The following is a 22,774-nucleotide window of genomic DNA, read 5'->3' on the forward strand; positions in this document are numbered from 1 at the left end:
AAGACTTCACTATTCTAAGTAATATTTTACCTCCTCATTTATCAATGATTTTACATTTTTCCTAATTAGTAGAAATTAGAACAAGTTTACACTGCAGTACCATATTGCATATGTTATCTTCTGCTGCTATACATACCCAAGAACTTAGAAGCTCTAAAAAAATAGCACTAGAAATACTTACAGTCATCAAAATACAATTTTTCAATTATTTACAGCAGGAAGCTTGAGTGGACCATTATATTCATGCTTTCTATATATGTCATTTGCTTGTGTATTACTTTATTTAATTCAAAAATTATTGTTCATTTTCTCTAGTACAAATCTTATAATAAATCTCACTGATAATTGTGAAAGGTGCAAATAATGCCATAGATAATTAACTATAGTATTGTTTCTGTTGTGGTTTAACCCCAGCCAGCAACTAAGGACCACGCTGCTGCTCACTCACTTCCCCCCCACCCAGTGGGATGGGGGAGAGAATTGGAAAAAAAGTAAAACTCGTGGGTTGAGATAAGAATAGAACAGAAAAGAAGAAACTAATAATGATAACACTAATAAAATGACAATAGTAACAATAAAACGATTGGAATATACAAGTGATGTACAATGCAATTGCTCACCACCCGCTGACCAATGCCCGGTTAGTCTGCGAGCGGCAATCCCCCCACCCTCACTCCCCCCAGTTTACATACTGGGCATGACATCACATGGTATGGAATACCTCTTTGGCCAGTTTGTGTCAGCTGTCCTGGCTGTGTCCCCTCCCAACTTCTTGTGCCCCTCTAGCCTTCTTGCTGGCTGGGCATCAGAAGCTGAAAAATCCTTGACTATAGTCTAAACATTACTTAGCAACAACTGAAAACATCAGTGTGTTATCAACATTCTTCTCATAACGAACTCAAAAACATAGCACTGTACCAGCTACTAGGAAGACAATTAACTCTATCCCAGCTGAAACCAGGACAGTTTCTTACTCATTAATTGTAATTGAGGTGGATCGTGTTATCATATCCCATAGCTTTATGGTCTTATCGTAGGATACTGAAGTCACTCTTTGGTTATCAGGGTGAAAACAACATCTTGTGATTGTACTTTTGTGATGACCTATACAAAAAATATCAGGTGAGACTATTAGTTATTTTGAATAATTACATCTGGATCTCAGAACACAGGTCTGATAGGCAGAATTACCCATAGCATCAATGCATCAGTCTATTTCCAAAACACGGTAATTTCAAAATTGCTATTTCACTGGCTAGAACACCTCCTTGCCTACCTCTCAATGAAAAAGAGGCCTCATAGTTACTGCAGATAGCATGGAAATATGAACCTGGATCCAAGCTTTCAACATACAGAGTTAATGTAAATTCACATGTTGCCCTTTGTCGTGGTTTAACCCCAACCAGCAACTAAGCACCACGCAGCCGCTCACTCACTCCCCCCCCACACCCAGTGGGATGGGGGAGAAAATCGGGAAAAAGAAGTAAAACTCGTGGGTTGAGATAGGAACGGTTTAATAGAACAGGAAAGGAGGGACTAATAATGATAATGATAACAGTAATAAAATGACAACAGTAGTAATAAAAGGATTGGAATGTACAAATGATGAGCAGTGCAATTGCTCACCACCTGCCGACCGACACCCAGCCAGTCCCCGAGCAGCGATTCCCCACCCTCACTTTCCCAGTTCCTAAACTAGATGTGACGTCCCATGGTATGGAATACCGTGTTGGCCAGTTTGGGTCAGGTGCCCTGGCTCTGTCCTGTGCCAACTTCTTGTGCCCCTCCAGCTTTCTCGCTGGCTGGGCATGAGAAGCTGAAAAATCCTTGACTTCAGACTAAACACTACTTAGCAACAACTGAAAACATCAGTGTTATCAACATTCTTCGCATACTGAACTCAAAACATAGCGCTGTATCAGCTACTAGGAAGACAGTTAACTCTATCCCAGCTGAAACCAGGACACCCTGTAGTAACTTACTTCTCTGCTCCATTCCTGAAAATAAGTCCGGAAGTGTGGCCCCCTAATGCCAATGACAGTTAACTGCTTAGACTCTTAGGGAGTACTTAAGCAGGTAATTATACTTTAAGACACAAATAGCTCCATTAAAATAATGTAAACAAAATACATCCTGATAGTGTCATCTAACAGAAACAGGTATTCTAATAAAGGTATTATGATCCATTTGTTGCAATTTTTATTTTTAAATCCAAATGATTTTACCATCAGGCTCTGATTCACAAGAGCACATTAACCATATGCTAATTTAACATTTGTAAGACTGCTTATATATTTTAAAGCTGATTCTGCAGGAATGGCAAACTCCCTGAACTGTAGTCCTGAGTGGAAGCCTCATAGGACTGAGGTCTCACTAGAGAAATTACCTTTGAAGGGAAATTATTGTTCAAAAAAGAATCACTGTTGGTCTAATTTTGGACCATTATCTCCTTTTTATAAGCCTATTCTGAATAATACTGGGTTTAATGTCTTACAGATAAGTTTCTTTTGCCTTTCTCAAGTAAGGGTATTTGAACTGAATTAATTAATTTTCTCATTTTTTTGTAAGAAATTGAAAAAAAAAAAACCAACCACCAAGAGCTGCATAAACAAGTAAGAGTCCTAAGTCTTACCTTGGATATGTGCTACTAGTGTTGCACTTTGTGCATCAAAAACATATACTGTATTTTCTTTGTCTGAACCAGATACCACATATCTACCATCACAAGAAATATTACATGAAGTTACAATGCCTTCATGTTCTACTGTCCACTAAAGAGAAAAGAAAAGATTTTAGAAACAGCTTGATGGTTAGAGAGAGTTTTACAACAGACTTTCTGTAATGGGTAAGCAGATTCAGAAAGAATGCTTCTGTTATTACTTTGTTTTGGTAAAAGCTGATAGCTGTCTTTATATCCAATTTTTTTACTTTTGCTTTGGCAATAAACTTAAAATTAGACAAGGCCACCCTGTTTAAATCCTAAAATGTTAATTTAATCAATCTGAAATGTATCTTCTGAGGCAGGTTATTATTATCATACCCATTTGTATCTGAAATAACTGAGACATGTTCATCAAGAGACTAACCCAAGATCAAGCAATTATTAGTACCAAAGCTAGGACTAAAACTCAAGCCTACCTACCCTAACTATATTGTATTGTGCTAACAGAGAATGTTGTGTTTTCTTATTTATCAATAACAAAGCAATAAATCTGAATTTTACAGTTGTACCTTCTGCAAGATGCATTCAAAAGGATACATACAACTATTTTTCCTGTTTCCATATCCCAAGCCTTGACAGTGTTATCATATGATGATGTTATCATTCTAAAAATTATGTTAATGAAAACAGCAATCAATATTTTTACATAAAAGAAGGTATTTTAAAAATAAATGACAACACTTAATTCTGACAATGATTCAACATCCTCACACCCACTGATTTAAAATAGATTTTTAAAGGCTACAGGAAAAATTAATGCATAGCTTAGTTGAAAAAAGGATTATTTATGTATCAGATAGAAACTAATAATAAAAATGTCATGTATGTAATTTTCAGTGCAAGCAGCCAACTTAATTTAATTTCATCCATTACAAGATATTTAATTATTTCTAACGTTAGAATAATTTTAAAGCCATTACATTGTCTTTTCTTTAATGAATGTGAAGTGTTCTTGTCAGTAGGGTTTTTTGGATTTTCAGTGGTTATGTTGCTGGGCAACCCTCTACCACAAACGCTGCTCTGCATAAACAAAAAGCCACATCAGACAACAAAGCTATTCAGTAAAGTTTACAAAAACTGGCAGGCTTCCATTAAATGGGAGGTCAAAAATTTTTTCCTTACACAGTTTTATTAAAATATTCCCAAATATCTAAAGTATTATTTATATTGAAAAGTCACCGGATGTGACAAATGTTTTCCATACCATTGTGGCTTTTTATTTTGATAAAGTTCATAAACTGTTACTTTTATACATTTTGCCCAAGAAACTTGATGCATTAACATTCTAAAAACTAAAAATACAATTATATTATTAAAATCCTTATTTTCTCCACGCCTGTATAATTCCTGCAACCAACACAATCTCTGTTCTTAAGCAGAAACATGTTAACGCAAAAGACCACATGAAGTTTATGAACTGGCAGCATTTTTGACTGGAAAGTAGTTTCCAGGGCTGTACACAATGGTATTTTACTTGCTGTTCAGCAATTTTCAAAAAAATACACAATTGCAATAGGCAGCTTACCATGTGTGCTATTCAGTGATCAAAAAACTAATCGCTCAACTCTACAATCTGGTAAAAATTGATTTAAACTATGACTTAATGATAAAATATGCCAGAAATAGTACCCCTGGAGGCACTGCATGACCCACTGAACTGAATCTTAATATATGCTCTAGTTGTTTTAATTATTATGTCCACAGATTGACACTGGATTAAGCTGCATTTCTTCTTTAATTGACAGGATAGGCTTAATGGAAAGGCTATAGAATATTAATAAACAATACAGACAGACGAGAACTTTTATGAAGGTATAAATCTCCCTGACAGATGAACCCCTGAACCTTGGCTAATTCAATGTTGTTCTTTTATACAAGTGATATATATTTATATACCCCTTTCAGAATATATGGCAAAGATAGACTTCTAGCCCCTTATAACTCAGAATTAGACAAGTCCTTCACTCTAAGAGAGGCCATAATCTATCAGGCTATTCCAACATGCATTTAAGACCATAAAAAGATTCCTGTTTGATTCAGCAGACATCATAGGTAAAACAGAAAAGATTTAAGAGTTCCTGTACAAATTGTAGGTGAGAACAAGGGGAGATTTATGGTAGTCCATGTGGATGAAGGAGTCTGGCAGTGAACAGTCTGCTAGCAGAGTATGGACAGCATAAATGAAAGTGCAAGGATGGAGAGAAGTAGGAGGAGTGTATGGAGGAAAGGAGGTGTAAGACAAAATTATAACAGACTGACATCATGGAGCATGAAAGTAAGCAAAATAAATTTGACTTTCATGTAGCACAAGTTAGGAACCTATAGGAAGGACTGAAAAACTAACTTATTTGTTCTAAATTTTATACTGTTTCCACATGCACTGATATTGAACCTTAAAAATCACAAAACCTGTAACTTTTTTTTTTTAATAAATTAAGATAGAAAATGGTCACCTTCTGTCATCAGGAGTCAAGTTGCACTCAGAAATTGGGGCAGTGTGTTCTTCTTCAAACACTTGAATAGGAAAACCTTTCTCAACATCCTTGAATAAATCCAAATGAGTTTGATTAGGAAATGCTTTGCTAAATTGTAAAAAAATACAAAGCATCACAAAATAAGGGAAAACAAAACTTGTGAAATCAGTAAAGTTAGTCTTACTTTAGTTACTCTTACAATCTCAGACTCTCAAGACTGACTAAACCAGAGTTCTTCACCTATCACACCCAGACTTCCATTTATCTCCTTCCCATCATAACAGTTTTCACCAGAGATTTCTTGAAGAGTCCTCCTTAGACTCTCACATCCATGTCCATACCTGAATCCTGGCAAGTCTTTCTTCATAAACTAATACATGGCTTTCCATTTTCATTCACATAGTTAAAACTCACACTCTCAAGGCCTGCCATCCCTGTATCAATTATTGCAATATCATTTTCTTCACAAATGCAGTCTCCCCTGTTTGTATCCATGTGCAATGCTCTTCCACAGATCTCCCTTTACTATCTGTATTACGTCATTCCCTGTTTATGTTCCTTCATTGATTCCTCTTTCTCAGTCACAAATACAAGCCTCTTGTCTTCAAATACAGAGCTCTTTGTGATTTATCCCCAGGCATCTCCCTTCTGCCCTACCTTTGATACCAGCCTTTGTCACTCAGTTGTTACATTTTCAAAGTGTGAGTTCCCCTTTGCTGTCCTTCATGTTCTGAAGGAGTCACCAATAAATAACTGGCAATCCCTCTCATAATACAAAATCCCACTTAAATGCCTGTTTTGATTCCTACAACAGCAATCAACAGATTGCTGAAGTGCTGAGATGATGACCCATACTGCATTACTGCTTCATTTATCATAGAATCATTTATGTTGGAAAAGACCTTTAAGATCATTGGGTCCAACTGTTAACATAACACTGCCAAGTCCACCACTAAACCACATCCCTAAGTGCCACATCTACACGTCTTTTAAATACTTCCAGGGATGGTGACTCAACCACTTCCCTGGGCAGCCTGTTCCGGTGTTTGACAACCCTTTCAGTGAAGAAATTTTTCCTAATATCCAACATAATCCTCCCCAGCACAACTTGAGGCCATTACATTTCTCCACCATTTTCTATCTACTTAGACTTACACAGAGAGTTTTAAGTGATTTCAGGAAGGGACTATCTTTTTGTCATACGTGTATAATGTCAAAGCATAGTGCAGTCCTAACCCATGAGTAAAGCCTTGAAGTTCTTTAGTAATACAAATAAAAATATGAATCAAGTTTTACAAATGGATCACAGTGCCTGACTTCTAAACATCAAAACAACAACAAAAAAAATCAGGACTGCTGACATGCAGAGTAACTCACAGATCAAAGTATCACAGCATCAGTCATCATACCTCCCTCTAGGTAAATAATCTTCTATTTCCATGATGAACCCAATTATTTGAATTCGATTTTTGATTGCGTAAGTACTAAGAGATTTCAGAACCAGTCTGGAAGCATGCAACATAAACTCCCTTCATTGTGTGTTCTTTATTTGTCTTCAGTATGAGAATAAAAGCTTATACCTCTGACTATTACTTCCCTTTTCAACATCGTCAAGTCTCAGATCTAGAGCTGCTTCCTTACACGGACCTTCACTTGAAGGAGCTATCCTTCTAACTTGGCAACTCTTGATAACACACAAAACTGGAGTGAAAGTAAATTTTTCACTTTTTCGCTTATTTTCTGAATGTGTGTCAGTGCACTACAGGCCTAACAACTGACACTAGAATCATTAGGAATGTCTCTAAGACCACAGGAAAAAAAAATAGATCAAAGTTACCGTATGTTCTTGTTCTATTTTTCTGAGTCAAAAAAGCCTTGCAGTCACAACTGCCCTTCTAGACTTATCTAGTCTTTGTCTGCTGTGTGCCCTACTAACCTTTGTTTCCCTAAAGACGTGTGGGCTGTCAGTAAGGTACTGTCTGTTCTCAAGAGGAATTTCAAATGCTTTCTCATTACACTCAATTATTTGATAATCTACTCTTTCAATGGAAAAGAAAGAGAACCCCAAAGTGAAATTGTCAGGGCTGGCCTAGCCCCTCACAACCAAGTCCTCTGTACCCTCCCAAATTCTAATTACTTCAGCTGTTCCTGCAGAGGAGGAAATTAGGCTTGTCCAGACAAAGTTAATCTTGTCAAAATAAATGAACATCATTTTGCCTATACATTGCTATCAGAAAGTTCCCAACACTCAGGCAAATACTTTTAGATGGATTCTGAAAAATAAGTATTGGTCAACAAGTGTTGAATAAATCTTTCTTAGATAAGAATTACAAAGATAAAATTTCTTAGACAGATTAACCCTTTCACGCTTCAGGCAAGTGGCACAGTATAGCCTTTCCAGCAAAAAGAACATTCATGGATCTACAGTGCTTAAAAAAATTAATCTATTATCTTCTTATTTTCGGGTCTTGATTTCAGTTTACTTACATGTAAGACAGCTGAATACCATTTTGCTAAAGACAGAAAAATTAAAGTTCCAGTTCTGAGTTCAGACAAAGCAGGAAAGGTTGGAACTGTCAATCCAACAGTTATTAAACTGTAAATGTCATGACTAACACACTGAGATACTTATATTTCTCCTATCTACATTATTTGCTTAAGAGCTCCACGTGTTTATTTACTTAGGAATGGATCATTAAAAGACAGGACTTTTTTCATTCTAGACTTCCTGGTTTCTTGGATCTAGCCATCTACAGCTCTTGGGTAACACAATGGTGCTAACCTGAAAATTGCCTGGACTTTTTACACCTTTGGGGTTCTTGGGCTTTTTAAGTATGTCTAAAAAAAGGTTTGGATTATGTTAGAAACCTAGTACTGCATTGGTAAGAAGTCAACACTTTAGATCCGTTAAAAAATTATTTCATTTGTATTCATATCATATGAAGGCATTACTATAACTCATCACCAATTCTTGAATCAAATCGTGACTGTTTAATCTATGCCAGATCTCAATGCCTGCAATCAATTTAGCCCAGCTGCATTGTCATTGGCTTGCATAAAATTCAAGGGCTCGCATAACCTTATGTCCCCAAGCTATCTTTTAGACTATACTTAGATTTGATCACCCAGAATCTGTATACTTCCCCAGTTCAGATCCTGCCAGCCCAAGGTGGCTGGAATTTTAGGGAAACCTCAGTTAACTACACAAAACTTGGAAAGGCAAGAAAATAAAGGGTGCAAGTTGAGATTTAAATAAAAGGAAAAAGCAAGCAACAAGTATGAAACCACCACAGCCATGCTGATAACTGTGTGATCTCTAACTTTTACTTGTCCTCCACAAACATTCACATACATAAACAAGTCAGAAAAAGGAACTTCCAGGAGAAAAAGAGTAAGCTTTGTGTATCAACTTACAGTTTTAAAATATTAATAATCTGGAGTTCTGATTCAGTGTATGCTACATATGCTTACAAGAGTCACCCTTTAATGCCAAAGAATATGTTTGAAGTATGAAATAGGAGTTTTACTATTTATCGGTGACTACAAAAACATTTACAGTTGCTATTTTTAAGCTTCAATAAAATATCTTCAGAAAGCTCCTTGATGATTCAGTCAACCTTCATGCCTGTATAACATTCCTTGTTTGATTTCAGCTTTAAGATTTTTTTTTTAATTTGTTGTTGCTGCGTTCATAACATACCCAGAGCTTCACTGTTCTATCATAAGAGCATGAAAGTATTTTTGTGTCTTCAAAGCAAAAATGGCAGGAGCTCACAGTATCACTGTGTCCTCTCAGAATTTTAAATTGGATCTGTAAAGGAACAGAGCAAAGTTTAGGAATCTTTTTCCTTGAAATTATTTTTGACAGCTTAGTCCACGAGGGGGAGTATGAAAGCAAGAACCAGAAGAAAATATTTTAAGTTCCACTTGTCTGGGAAGAGTTCACATCCTTTCCTTGGTACTAGCCTGGAGAAGATTTACCAAATCTGGTTCAGAAAGGAAGGCTGATGGATGTGGATTTTATTTTTATTTTTCTGGAGGGGAAGCAGGTGGGGTTTTTTTGGTTAAGGTTTCCCAATTCTTCTTCCTCTCATGAAAAGTAATACTGATCTTTAAATCTCATGAAGTCAATCTCTCAGGTCTTTCAAACACTTCTTTCCTTAATTCTGGCCCATCAAAGGGCAGCACATCAAGCTTTCAGGCCACACGTTTTAGCCAAGAACGTTACAAATTTTGTCAAAGATATTTTGAAAAGGCTCTTCTTCGGTCATTTGGGAGCTTGCTCATGACTGTCCAGCATACTTTTTTGTGAACAGAGCTAACAACAATACTGCTGCCAAGAGCATTAACCACACGTAAAGCGACAGCGAGCTTTTCAACCCTCAGCTTCCACCAGCCCCCGACTACCCCACGGGCAGGGAGCCCGGCCTGCCAGAGACCTCCCTGCCCGCCGACGCCGGGCCCTGCCTCTCTCCCTCCCTCCATCCACAGCCACAGAGTACCTGTGCCCTCAGCTCACGGTCCTCCCAGCGACCCTCGGCCGGGGAAGGCGACGGCCCCAGGGCCAAGGGGTCCCCACGGCTGCTCCCCGCCGCCATTGGGCTCCACGCGCTACCTCAGGCGGCGGCAGCGGCTCCCGCCAAAACGCCTTTGAAGCTTTAACAGGGGACAGACTCCGAGCAACTGCCGTGCGAGGCAGTTGTCGGGTTTATTTTTTTCCTGTAACGGAGGCAACCTCAAGGCCCAATTTCTTATTTCTCCTTCTGTCGCTCAAGTTTATTGTTGAATTTACGTTTAAAACACACACAATCTGTGTGTCAACATCACTTTGCTCTCATCAAGAGCTGTCACAAAGCTGTGGATACTAAAAAATACATTAAATCAGGCCCCAGAGAACTGCCACCTACAACAGTGAATTTCAGTTAAGGCTTCTGTTCCTAGTTTGAAGCAGAAATATTCTTTTGGTTTCCTTGTGCACCTGGAAAGAAGTTCTGTGGGTCTGTTTTAATAGCCTGATCATTCACAAAGCAGGTCAGTATATTTTCATAGTTTATGTTAAAATAATTCTACAAGATTACAACTGCGTTTTAAATGTACTCCATGAAACAAAGTGGTATAAACAGTTTTCATTGTACTGCATAAAATAAGGTAGATTATAATTATAGTACTAAAATATTAGTACATTAGCCTTAATTTGTGTCAAAATGACAGTTTATTGGTTTAGACCTGCTATGGTAAATGCTATATACAATTTGGAGATGTAAAAATAACTCCAAGTACAACCAGATACTGCAAAACTGCAATGTGAAATTCTGCGTTACATTCATTAAAAATACTTGCACCCAATACAAATTTTACATTGCTTTAGTTTTTAGCTTCCTAATTTAATTCAGACTGAAACTTACTCTCCAGCATTTTAGAGGTCCTAGGCAATGACTTACCATACAAAACTGATTTGTAATACTTAAGTTTATTAAAATATCTGGTTTCATGTTAATTAAAACAGAGCCTGCAGTATTTCAGATTATGCTGCCCAGAAAGGGGTCTTTTCAACATTCCATAATCCATACATTTTGAACACCTGAAGCATCACAAAATAAACATATGCATATTTACTTTCAAACAAATTCAATATGAATACAGTATCTACAGTGCTTCAAAGTATACATGATTGATCTACCATCACAGAGGAGATCAAAAATTTGATATCAAATCACACAACACTGAAGAAAACAAGCTACCTCTTCAATACTGAAGTTGTTTTAATCTAAAAGGGAGAAACAAAAAGAAAGAGGTCAGACTGATCAGTAACATACAACATTAAGAACATTTAATTACTTAAACTAAGACTTAACAAACGGCTCAAGAGAGAGATCTGAGTTATGCAAGATAAAAACATTTTCTCAGTGATGTAGAGACATGCAAATGTGAAGACTTCCAAAATAACTGTTTGTACAAGGAAGTCTAACTATTTTGTGCAAAAAGCATAAAAACATATTTTAGCTATTTAGAAATCAAAGGAGAAGTAGTTTGTTTTTTTTAGTAAGAAAACACCAATACATAACTGAAGCTTAGTTCCAAAGGAATGGAAGGCAGAGTCCTTTTGAATGCCAGCCCTTCCATTAGTACATGTCCATTCCATTAAACACTTAGCCCCCAATCATTTTGCCATTAGGCCTACTGGATGTGGTATTTCAACAAATACCTTGAGACCTCTCCTCCAGCTAGTAAGAGACACTAAACAGAAGACAATGCAGTGACTGTTCCACAGGGGATGCACTTAAAGTTGACTATGATCTGAACTAGAGACAGTTATTTTGCTTGTACTTCAACTGTGTGAGCAAAATGAAATTGTTAATCATTCTCATTCAACTTTCACATTTCTGTTGGCACTATGTTCAAGTCTCTAGTTTATAAAAATCTAACAGCACAGTCTAAATTTAGCAGACATGTACATGACTCAAGCATTGTTCTGCTTGCTTCACTGCTCCTTGCTCAAGCACAGAATTATCTTAAGCATCAATGCCACACAATGGATCTATTTGAATTGGATCTTTTGGTAATTACCAACAAACCGAAGCAGACTCAAAACATTCTGAAGCAGACAATGTTCCTTCCAATATTTCCAAGTAAAGAGAAGCAGACAAAGTAACAGAAATACGAATCACGACCTGCACTTGTTCAGTTTTTAATTCCCACTCAAAATACCTTCCAAAAATATCAGTAATATTTAACTATGACCTCCATTAATTAGCAGAGTTGTGTATTTAGTACCCTTTGCCTTAAGAGGCTTCTATCCTAAAATTACCTTCTAGATTAATATGCCTAATATTTGTAATCTTTCCTTTCAAAATCCTGCTCAGTTTTTTTATTGAAAAGACTGGCCGATCCATATTTGCTGCAATTAGGTTCACTAGAATGACAACTCAAATTGAGGTTTTGGTTATTCACTGCAAAATTTCAAGTGTTTAAGTAAACTTTCTGTTTACCTTCTTAGAAGTTCTTTGGGTGACAAGCCTGTGGTATCTATATCACTAAGGCTGTCACTGCTATCTGCAGTGTCTGAGCTGCTGTCTTTTTCTGATTTTTTATTCTTGTGTTTTCCTTTGTTTTTCTGTTTCTTATGTTTCTTTTTCTGTAAAAAGAAGAGAAACAATCCCTTATTTCATTGTGAAAGACTTGGGTTTTTCTGAAAGGCAACAACAGCAAAAAGTGGATTTCAGTGTAGACTCTGAGCTTAACTGAAACAGAACACTTAACAATAACTCTTTTCCATTACTCAGACTGAGCTAAAAAAATACATACGAAAATCATCCATTTCATCCCAAGCACTCAACCCCCCCTAAAATAGGAATTTCTTTATTATTATTATTTGTATACAAGCCATGAATTATATGCAGTTCCCAGAATATGCCTGACATCTTCAGCATACAACATTAAACCACCTACAATATTGTATCTGCAGTCACATTGTATATATGGAAAAAGCAGCACCCCAATTTGCTAATTTTCTGTTCTGAAGTTCAGGGTTCAAGACACCTGAGAAAATCTGTTGCATAAGTTCTAGTCCCAGTATATCTATTTTCTACAACCTAGCATAAATAATAAAAAATTTTGACTGGCAGATCAAAGAATCAATAAAATGTTTATTTAAATTAAATACCTTTTCCTTTTTGTGTTTGTGTTCTCTCTTAGTCTTGTGTTTCTCTCTGTTCTTCCTATGTTTTTCTTTCTTACTAGGCCCAGGAAAACTTGCTGGCACCACTGGTTCTTGTTGCCAAGTAGGGCCTAAAGCGCAAAGTAAATGCAGAAACAAACAAACAAAAAAGAAAAAAAAAAAGGTAATTTTATTATTAAACTCTGTTACTTTTGAAAGTTTTAAAAAAAACCCAACCAAACAAACCCTAAGCTTTCGAATGGAAATTAAATGTCTACAAATCCTAACTGCAACCTTCCTACTGTAATTAAATGCCTTTGCAATCTGTTGTTAAAAGAAATCGCAAGGCTGGTCCTATATTTTCACTACAATTTTTTATCATTGCCTCTATAGAGCTACAACAAAATTGGTACACAGGCAAAGAGGTTCCTGCTAATGGATTACAGCATGGTAACAAAGCATTTACTGATGCCAGTTTGACCTAACACAGGCATTTAAGAGGTAAAGTGCCTATTCACAGATGTTTTTTAAAAAGAAATATCATATATCTTACATACAACTTCAGTGTGCAGAATTTACATACGAGAAGTCTACAGAACCTACCGGAAGAAAAAGCTGGAGGCAACTTTGGTCCAAATTCCTCTGTTTCATCCAGTTCCTGCTTTGAAGTAGGCAACAAAGAAACACCAGGATCAGTTGTAGCAGCCACATTCTCTATGAAAAAAAACCAAAAAACAACTTCTTTATTTGAAAGGAAAATAAGGTAACACTTCTTCCAAGAAGTGCTGAAGAAAGTTAAAGGAGGCTTTCCAAAAACCTCTAAGCAAGCAAATCGATCAGCACCCTATATCTCTGTGGACTGCTTTGGCCAACTGGCTAGCTGATATTCGGAAACATATCAACATACTGTTTTGGTTTTACTTTTTTTTTTAAATCAAAATTGACCTTTTACACTATACAATTACTAATTAAATTTGTATCAGTGTGTGCGTTTGCTTTCATTTAATAATACAGTACTACTCTTCTATTACTTCGAAGGAATAAAAGACTCCACAAGAACTATAAAGTTAATAAACACTAAAAGTTAGATGTTAACAGAACCAACTGTGACAGTAAGGAGACAAAGTATTTCCATTGTAAGTTAAGTATATTGTACATTTTGCTAATTTAATCACATCCTGGAAATATGGGAACTTTCTTACAGCTCCCGTAGTAAAATTTAATATGGAGGAGAGTAAAAGATTGGTCTTCTCCCTCTCTTGTGCAAGTGTTCTGGCAACTTCTATAACTAGAATACAAATAAAATGCAACTTTTTGATGTCTTGTTAAATTACTTCAACATTATATTTTACTGGAATGTCAGTAGAGAGTGAATTTAATTATCAAAAGAACTGCAAGTTATTTATTTCTGAATTTGTCAAATATCCACCACAAGACAGTCATAATTTATCAATCTATCTTACAATTTATCATAGGTATAAAAGTTTCCCTGTACTTCTCAGTGAAGAATACTCTAACATTAGATGTTTTGCTCCCCCTCACTGTTTAACAAGCATGTTCCATAGGGCAGTTTGTTTGTAAAATCTATGCAAGACACATGGCAACATAAATAACACTATAACATGCAAGACCTTATTCAGTGCTGTACTAGTCACATTTTCTACATGCCCAGCTCCACCAATGCCAGATGATCTGCACAAGAGCATAACACTATTCGAGCAGTCCTGGAGTATTTGATTCACAAATGAAACTTTTACAAGGTATTTAAAAAAAATGAACATCCATTAAGTACTACCTTGTACATTAGATGAAGAACTGTCTGGTAGATCAACTTGCTTGGTGGTTTCTGAATCGGTTACTGAAGTACTTGGTTGCTGTTCATCATCACTCTCTTCTTCAGAGGAAGATGATTTTTCATCTGAGGAACTCACAAAGATGGCCTTAAATAAGTCCATGGATGGTCTGCTTTCTTCTTCCTGATCCTTCTCTTCATTAGCTACCTGCAAAACAGCATTGTAACAAACTATATTTAAACACTAAAGAAACTAACAATCTCCCTCTGATAAGTCAGATAACTTCAAACATGCTGACATGTATTTACAAAACACTCAAATATCACAATAGCTGTGAGATACACAATCTTAGGAACTGCTAATCCAAAATAGTAAAACTCTGAAACACTGCTAAACTAAGTCAATGTCCTGTAAAGGGTAGTACAATTTGTGCTACACAGACAGTTGAAAATAGATCCCCAGATATTATAAATTCTAATTCATTAATTCAAACTTCAATTATACACCGTTAAATTTAAGCAAAAGGAAAACATCACCTTTTTCCCCAAAGTATGCATCCTTCTCCATTCAAAGCAGAAAAAAAAAAACATATTCTGTGCCTGCGAGCAAAGTTGGTGTAAGGGACTGAATTTAACTCCAGACTGCTGAGCTACATTTTTTCTTCTCTTAAGCTGCTACGTCAAGTACAGTCATACTTGCTTGTATGTGTAAATGTTTTACAGCTCAGAGTTATAACCTCAAAATTCTTCGAATACAGTCTCATGTCTTTGCTTATCCTGAGTTTGCTCTTCTGCAAACTGATCTGTATCAAATTAATTCATATATTACCCAACCTTATTTCAGGGTTTTGAAGGTTTACAGCTATTCCCTTGAAGTTCAAACACCATTGTAAACTCACCTCAGTGGGAAGAGTTTCACTTAGCCCAGTTCCACATTCTTCTGTCGCTGGCAATGGTGGTTGCTGCTGAACATCAGCTTTTGATCTAGCAAGACTAATGAATTCACTGATAGAATCTTTTTTCTCCTTCTCTTTATCTGACACATCCCATCTTGAAGGTTTCTTTGGTTCTAAAAACATCCCAAACATTCAAATCAGTTGCATGCCAAATTATCTTGAATTTCACGGCCTACTTGATTTTAAATTACTCTGCTTCTTCAATGTAATTGGACATTTTTTTAAATCTTTCTAATGAATATCTGACCTATAAAGGTCTTCTAGGCAGAAGAAATTAGCATAATATCACTGACTTGAGTTTTTATGTCACTGAATTTATTTTCAACTTCTTTGTTTGGGTTTTTTAATTAAAAAAAATAGGGTTGATAAGTTCTCCATCACAAAGATGAGCTTTTTCTATACTATTATCTCATTTATAGCTAAATTAATAAACTAACAACAAACTTACTGTTGACACTGTTATTCTGTTGGATTTTTTCATTTGTTGCTTGAGTTACAGATGTGGTGGGCTCAGGCAGAGTTAAGAAATTAAACACAGAATACTTGTCTCGTTTCACTTTTGGTAGCCCAACAATGGAAGAACTAGAGGGAAATAAAAACGTTTGTTGCTTATCATTTTCAACACAGAAAAGCCCTCAAATTATCTACAACAAGCTGAAACACCTACAGTAGTCCTTAAAACACATACTATTTTGTCAGAAGTCACCATGTTTAATGAGGCAAATAAAAACATTAGGCAGTTCTGTATTACATCTACTATGACACAAAGAGAAAACATCAAGCCAGATTTTCCACAAGCAAATGAAAAACTCAGGATTTTCAAAAAGTATTAAAAATATCAGTATCAATCATCTTACTCAGGATATGGATCAGGAACATTAAATCTTTTACACAACAGTTTTTCAGGATGCCATTCAAACTTGTCTCTTGTGAGTTTGCCAAACATCTTCATCTTCACAGCAGTTTCCTTATCATCAGTATCATTCTGAAAAAGTCAAACACTTCTAGCTGCTAAATAAGTAACAACTTACTGAAGTGACTATTACTGTTTTAAGACTTAAAAACAGGACAGAAACGTAAATATTTAAGTGTAGTTTAACAAATCACTGCTTTGTATGCAGTGAGTGTTTTCAAAAGTTTGCTAAACAGAAGGGCAACAAAACATTGACATTATATCTACAAAAGAGTTAAAGAATTTTGGAAGTCAGGGTTAAGGCAGCAACTGCAGCTCCAACGTACTAAAAGACTGTGAACAGCATATACCTCTTGGTCCCGAGGAACTTCGACTTTGTCAACATCATCTTCGTATTTGGCCCGGGTAAACCTGGATGACAGTGTTGAATTTGAGGATTTGTAAAACATTGCTGCACGGAAGAACTCCTCTTGTTCCCTTCCTCGCTCCCATTCTGTCATACTCGGATCTAAATAATGCTCCAATGTATCTACTATAAAATAAGGAGAGAAATGCTAAGCAGAGATTACAGCTTACTTAGCTCTGATGCTTTTTAAACAAAAAAATAAGACAATAAGCAAACATCCTTGCAAGTATTTAACGAGTATTTAGTTTAAGGATAGTATTAATCTCAACTGTGTTATTCCTTAATTAAGCGAGGTAGTTTTTCAAGATGGCAAGAATGATAGCATTTGCCAAATGCAAGACAGATATTTTAAATAATTTTACTTGTAATGCTGACTCCTTACTCATTGCCCCTAAGGAATGTTCAAAATACTTTATGTATTTAATAGGTGTTTAAAAAAAAAAAAAAAAAAAAAAGGTATAATCCAAAGCTTTATCAAGTAACTAAAACACAGAACAAAAAAGTTCACCAGCAAGCAAGCCTGGCCAGGCTTTGGTGACTTCAAGGGGCTTTCTGATAAGATAAATTGCCCACTGATAAATACAGAATTTGGTCACAGGTTTTTGTAAACAATACAGACCCTGTTTAAAGCAACAGGTTCACATTTGCTCCCAGAAAGAATAGGAAATAACACCAGCCAAGCAAAGACACTCTTACAAACAGAATTTTAATCATTCAAAGTATTTAAATATTCCTGCATTTTCATCATTATTACTAAGGAGGCACTTACAGTCAGTCATAAAAGAATACTCAATTTTAGACAGGGAAAAACCCACTTCCTTCCTGAATGGAGGAACTATGGGTTCAAAGCTCAAGTACTCTGTCCCAATGCAGTAACCAGAAAAAGCTACTGACCAGGAAATCTTTTTTCATGTAGTGAAAAGGATTATTTTAAAAAAATCCTAAAATAACAAAACCAGGTTTTCTACCCAACACTACACCCTTTCCTCTGCAAAACTTTGCTGATGCCCTTTTTCTTCTTCCCCAATAGCCCCTCTGTACCTGAAAATTTAAAAACAAACCAACCCCTACTTTTTTTATTTTAAGACAATCTATATTCACCTGCTGCTGCTGAACTCCCTAGGTCAGATTTCAGTTTTTTATGCCTTACAGAAAAATCACAGTACTTGGGAACTCACCACAAGCCATCGTAAGTACCTGGTTTAACGTAAGATACACCACAGTATGATTTGATAGCACACACCTAAACAAAACAGGAGACCAAACCAGCACGAAAACAGCAGATGAAGAGGGCTGGTTTTTTTTGGTTTTGAGTAAGAGCTCGGCATCTATGCTATGATTTTACAGCCATGAATTTTTCTGAGAACATAAGTGACAGTATCCAAAGAACATGTAATACAAGCCTTGACAAGTGTGAACTACTTCATTGACTTTAGGGTCCTTATCTCCTCTGCAAGTATAGGGTATGGGTTTCTTTTGATTTTTCCTGCTGTTCTACTGTGATCTGTAATCCTTCTGCCTTTATAGGATCTGTCAGTTTTACTCCTCAAAAGAAGCAAACTAAATGAAAAGGCTTGTTCCATTCATAGTTTATGGTACTCAAAGCTGAAGTCTATTTTGGCAAATGAAAGAAGGGAAACCCAGGCAATTAAGTAGAACTTCACTTCTGCTACAGCATAAAAGTATGAAATGTAATGCATAAAATCAAGTCTTGCTGACACTTAAATTACTGAGCAGTTTTCCTAAACTCAACACAATTAAATACCTGTAAAAATTTTTTTTATATTGGCCCTAAAAAGAAGTAGAGGGAGAAACGCTGTGGAATTCAGGAAGAGAACTCATAGTGAGCATAAAATGCATCAGAACAAAAAAAAAGGGAAAAAAGGAAAAAAAATCAATTAAATATTTTTTCAGAGAAAAATTAAAGTGTCAGGATTAATCTCTCCAGTTACCTTTTTCTCCTTGTTTAAGACTTTTCACAAAACTTTCATATCTTTTTTGTTTTTCTGGATTTCTTGCAAATGGTTTGAAGTCACTAGAACCAGCATTTGCTAACTGCCCCCCCAACAACATTTGCCATTTTTGAGAAGCATCATCTGGGGAGGCTGGCTGGAATCTGCTATTTCGTGACTGCTGAGACAGTATTTTTGCTTTCATTTGTTGTTCAGATGCTTGTTTCACTTCTTTGAGTCTTTCTCTATCTTTCTCAGACAAGTATTCCAAAACAGAAGGAGCCGGACCTAAAACCAAAAAAAGCAATAGGAGGTAAATTGAAATAAAAACAACTATTTCTGCCACTTTAGTGGAGGAAAAAAGCCTACCACTATGCATATACATTCAGAGAAAATGCTCTTAAGCAGCAATAAACAGTATAATGGCAGACATGGCAGATAAAAAATTGGCTACTATTACATCTTTTATGCTATTTACCACATATTTACATATTACTTTGTTAACTTTACTATTGTAGATACAAATGCAAACCACATTTACAAATTACCTTTTTAGTGAACTTGAATGTATTTCAGTGAAACCTTATTTTATAGGAAAAAAAAACTCTCATAGGCTACTATATTCCAAATTCATAATAAGGCCACAAAATAAAAAAAACCCAAACAACACAACAAAACACAATCCCACACATACTTTTCCTCTTTAAAAGATTTAAGTTAATGAAAATACAGGCAGGTATGTCAACAATTAATCTGTTGAGATGAAACTGAACAATAGTAAGGTATTCTAGCTAAGCCAGCTAGAGTTAGTATGTTTATATTAGAAAATAGTGTTCAAGACTAGACCAATTTTTTGCTGTTACATAAACAAACAGGGGACCTAAAACACAAGCAAATGTGCGGTCACATATATCAATACCTTTTAGACCAGTCTCTCCTAGTCGTTCCCTCCTCTGAGACGCATTCAAAGCATGCCTGCTTTGTTGTGTCGTATCACTCTCAAGTTTTCCAGTTGATTCCTCTAATGCCTTCTGTAAACGGTAGTTTTCATTCCCAGCTGCTATCACAGGTCGAAAGTAATGGATTGGTCTGTAATTTCGTGGCAGGTCAGGTGGTGGATAAATCTTGGCGGGGGGATGATAAAACAAAAATCCACTGAGAGAGAAATACCAACTCTGTATTTAACACTTACAAGTGTGCTTCAGAAAAAGTCACCAAAATCTAAAAATTCCTCAATTTACATCTTAGCAGTAGAGATACTACAAGCTACTGCTTCTTTTAGACCCTGTCAGCAAGTGGCATTGTAATACAGACTTTGGGAACAAACTGTTATATTGTTTATATACGTAATGATTATGAAAAATCAGAAAGCATGCACATCAAGCCACCACAAAATTAACAAGAGCCTTAATATGCATTGCTTTTATTTGAGAAAATGCTCTTGATATTGCTTAATAATTACATTTTTTTAAATGGAAGTCACAATTTAATCAGTTAACTGGACTACTGAGTACTTCTGTGCTTACTGTATTTTAATGTCTTTCAAACTCCTTTCCCCCCATGTTCTTCATTCAAGCTGTTACTTCAAAGGTTATCCCTGTGCCTCCTATATGACTCAATTTTATATACCACACACGTTCTTCCTTTTTCTTCACTAGAAAAAGGACCATGTCACACAATTCTGTTTGTCATTCTAATTTATACAAATATATATGGCATAGGTGATGCAAACCTGAGAGTATGGGTAACAAAAGAACTTCTCACTAAAATAGTGAAAGTAGATGAAGCATGGGGCCTGATTTTTACAGAAAACTGAAGGTCACATCTGAAAGATCTAGAAGCAAAAGATGTACATTTTTTTATTTCAAAGTTAAATCAAACCATTTCTGCAACTTTATGCCAAGTAACAGTGGATAGTGTGGAAGGCATTTGTTCAAAGCCAGTACATATGCAAAATTTAAATTCATCCAGTAGTCTGACAAATTTTAGGTTTGTATTGAATAGCTTCCAACACTATAATTTTGCTCATTCAGCAATCTTTATTGCTGACCAGAACTTCTATTTCTAAGAACATAAAAAACATTGACCAACAGTAAAGTCCATACAGCTCACATGTCAATTTGCTGATGTTATTCTTAATACAAAAATATCAGTATCTGCTTACCTTGCTTGGAGTTGATGATTTTGATGCCAAGGAAAAACCATCCAAGATTTTGCCTATATATTTAACTTCTCTTTCAGACCCTGCAAAATGACCACAGAGTTGGTCAATATTTAAAACATATATGTTTGGCAAAAAGTATTTTTTCCTGAATATTTTCCATTTTTCAATATATTTTATGGAACATAATTGTAAGTTCTTTGTCTTCACTGCCTTTCATTTAAAATTAAGGGTTCTGAATCTGGATTAGTATTATACAGCTAAAAAACTACTAACAGAGATTGCTGTAAGATGAACATGGCTAACAGTGAGGCAACAGTATCACTACCGTGCATAGCTAACATCATGAGTGCCATTAATTGTGTACAACTAACATCAACAGTTACTCTAGAAATCACTACAGTATTTCACACACTTAAAAGCTGCACTAAAGATAAAATCATATCAAGATAAAATTTACAAATGTTATTTGAAAAAACACAAGTGCATCTAAAAAAAAATCTCTTTGCAAGTATTGGGTCATATTTTGTCGCCATGATTCATAATCATTTGTTTCCTTCAGTGGAATTGAATGCTGTATCTCACAAAGCAGCACATATTGTCCTTTTAAAAATATAATTAGGGGGTTTAATCTACACAGGATTTTTGGAAATTATTTCCAGATTTGGACACTTCAATATAGGAGTTTCAGATATCAGGTCCAGAAGATACCAGTCCACTGAAAATCAAAATATTTGGAAAACAGAGACTACACTTACGCAATTTTTTTCCCCGCCCAAATACAAATTATGCTAGCTCTTTAGATAGAACTACAGTTCTTACTTTTTTTAGATTTATACTGCTTAGGCGCTGTCCAGCCATACAAGCCATCTCCAGGCTCCTCATCTTTTAGAACCGTATCATATTTTGACAGTGTTTCAGTTGCATAAATATCATCATCTTCCTCCTCTAAAGCTCCTACGCCAAAAGCCTAAAATATATTTTAAATAAAAATGAGAATTCTAAAGTGTAAAAGTAATACTTTTAAGTCACACATCAGAACACATCTACATGTATATCTATCCATCTATACTATATAAGATGTCCAGTATACATATATATACTTGGAAAATTGTACAGCTTCACAAAAAAGTGCTACCAACTAGTGGGGAAAAAAAAACAACCCCGCCTCACCAAACACAAAAGCAAACATATTCCACTCCCTTTGCAGGGAGTGACAGTGAGTTTGGTCTGTACAGGATGAGGACAGCAGCCTAATTCCACAAAGTAATACTTGCAGTCTGACTAAGAGCTTGTTAAGTTCTCAAAAGGAAAAAAATGTAAGTTTGCATGAAAACTAAACAAGTATAATTCCCAGTAAACTGACAGTGTTTCTACATCAAGAACCACAAATACCTTGGAGGGAAGCAAAACCTCTCTAGCTGACAGATTCAACATTACTGAAAGTAAAATTGACAAATGTAAACTAAAAACATATTAAATATTCACTTTCTCTAATCAAAGTAACACAAGAATTTTCTCCACCCAACTATTCAGAGTGACGTATTTTATAGTTCTCTTTAACAATATCAATAAATGAAGGCATTTAAGAGTTCTAAGGATTTGCCCACATCTCAAATAAAAAACAACCAAAAAAATCCTGTTCTCAAACCACAGTTCAGAGTTCTTATAATAACCCTACAAAGACTAGGTCCCTTCCACAGAAGAAAAAAACCAAAGTTTATTTAGATTTTAATGCACT

The 22,774-nt window shown here is 35.7% G+C and overlaps 2 protein-coding genes across 7 annotated transcripts in view; both read right to left on the reverse strand.

The window, feature by feature from the left end:
• The window catches only part of GPATCH1 (G-patch domain containing 1), a 35,802-nt gene that overhangs the window by 9,445 nt on the left and 3,583 nt on the right, over nucleotides 1-22,774 (reverse strand). For 5 of the 6 annotated variants that reach the window (XR_012652188.1, XR_012652187.1, XM_075040068.1 and 2 more), the window contains exons 8-19: nucleotides 21,856-22,003; nucleotides 21,037-21,116; nucleotides 19,792-19,996; nucleotides 18,873-19,160; nucleotides 16,865-17,046; nucleotides 16,459-16,586; nucleotides 16,050-16,183; nucleotides 15,545-15,714; nucleotides 14,649-14,853; nucleotides 13,457-13,567; nucleotides 12,860-12,984; nucleotides 12,186-12,331 (exon numbers count right to left, since the gene is read on the reverse strand). Coding sequence is in view for 4 of the 6 variants with exons in the window: in XM_075040068.1 (XP_074896169.1) it covers nucleotides 12,186-12,331; nucleotides 12,860-12,984; nucleotides 13,457-13,567; nucleotides 14,649-14,853; nucleotides 15,545-15,714; nucleotides 16,050-16,183; nucleotides 16,459-16,586; nucleotides 16,865-17,046; nucleotides 18,873-19,160; nucleotides 19,792-19,996; nucleotides 21,037-21,116; nucleotides 21,856-22,003 (1,922 nt within the window). In the remaining 2 variants the exon portion in view is untranslated. Of the gene's footprint in view, nucleotides 1-10,650; nucleotides 10,964-12,185; nucleotides 12,332-12,859; nucleotides 12,985-13,456; nucleotides 13,568-14,648; nucleotides 14,854-15,544; nucleotides 15,715-16,049; nucleotides 16,184-16,458; nucleotides 16,587-16,864; nucleotides 17,047-18,872; nucleotides 19,161-19,791; nucleotides 19,997-21,036; nucleotides 21,117-21,855; nucleotides 22,004-22,774 lie in introns of those variants that run through there. The other variant, XM_075040072.1, reaches the window with a different exon arrangement.
• LOC142036668 (WD repeat-containing protein 88-like) lies at nucleotides 1,437-10,504 on the reverse strand. Its single transcript, XM_075040079.1, has 4 exons — nucleotides 9,699-10,504; nucleotides 8,897-9,007; nucleotides 5,176-5,264; nucleotides 1,437-3,327 (listed from the first exon to the last, which is right to left on the reverse strand). Exons 1-4 carry the CDS (start codon nucleotides 9,792-9,794, stop codon nucleotides 3,186-3,188), a joined length of 438 nt encoding a protein of 145 aa, XP_074896180.1. The 5' UTR covers nucleotides 9,795-10,504; the 3' UTR covers nucleotides 1,437-3,185.

This window comes from Buteo buteo, chromosome 11 (assembly GCF_964188355.1).
Source record: "Buteo buteo chromosome 11, bButBut1.hap1.1, whole genome shotgun sequence".
In the NCBI taxonomy this organism is placed as follows: domain Eukaryota; kingdom Metazoa; phylum Chordata; class Aves; order Accipitriformes; family Accipitridae; genus Buteo; species Buteo buteo.

Excerpts from the sequence above, each read along its gene's own strand:
- LOC142036668 (XM_075040079.1), bottom strand. The coding sequence starts at position 9,794 with ATGGCGGCGGGGAGCAGCCGTGGGGACCCCTTGGCCCTGGGGCCGTCG. Across the intron at positions 9,008-9,698 it reads ACCGTGAGCTGAGGGCACAG|ATCCAATTTAAAATTCTGAG; the intron begins GTACTCTGTGGC and ends GTTCCTTTACAG. Across the intron at positions 5,265-8,896 it reads ATAGAACAGTGAAGCTCTGG|GATGTTGAGAAAGGTTTTCC; the intron begins GTATGTTATGAA and ends GATTTATTCAAG.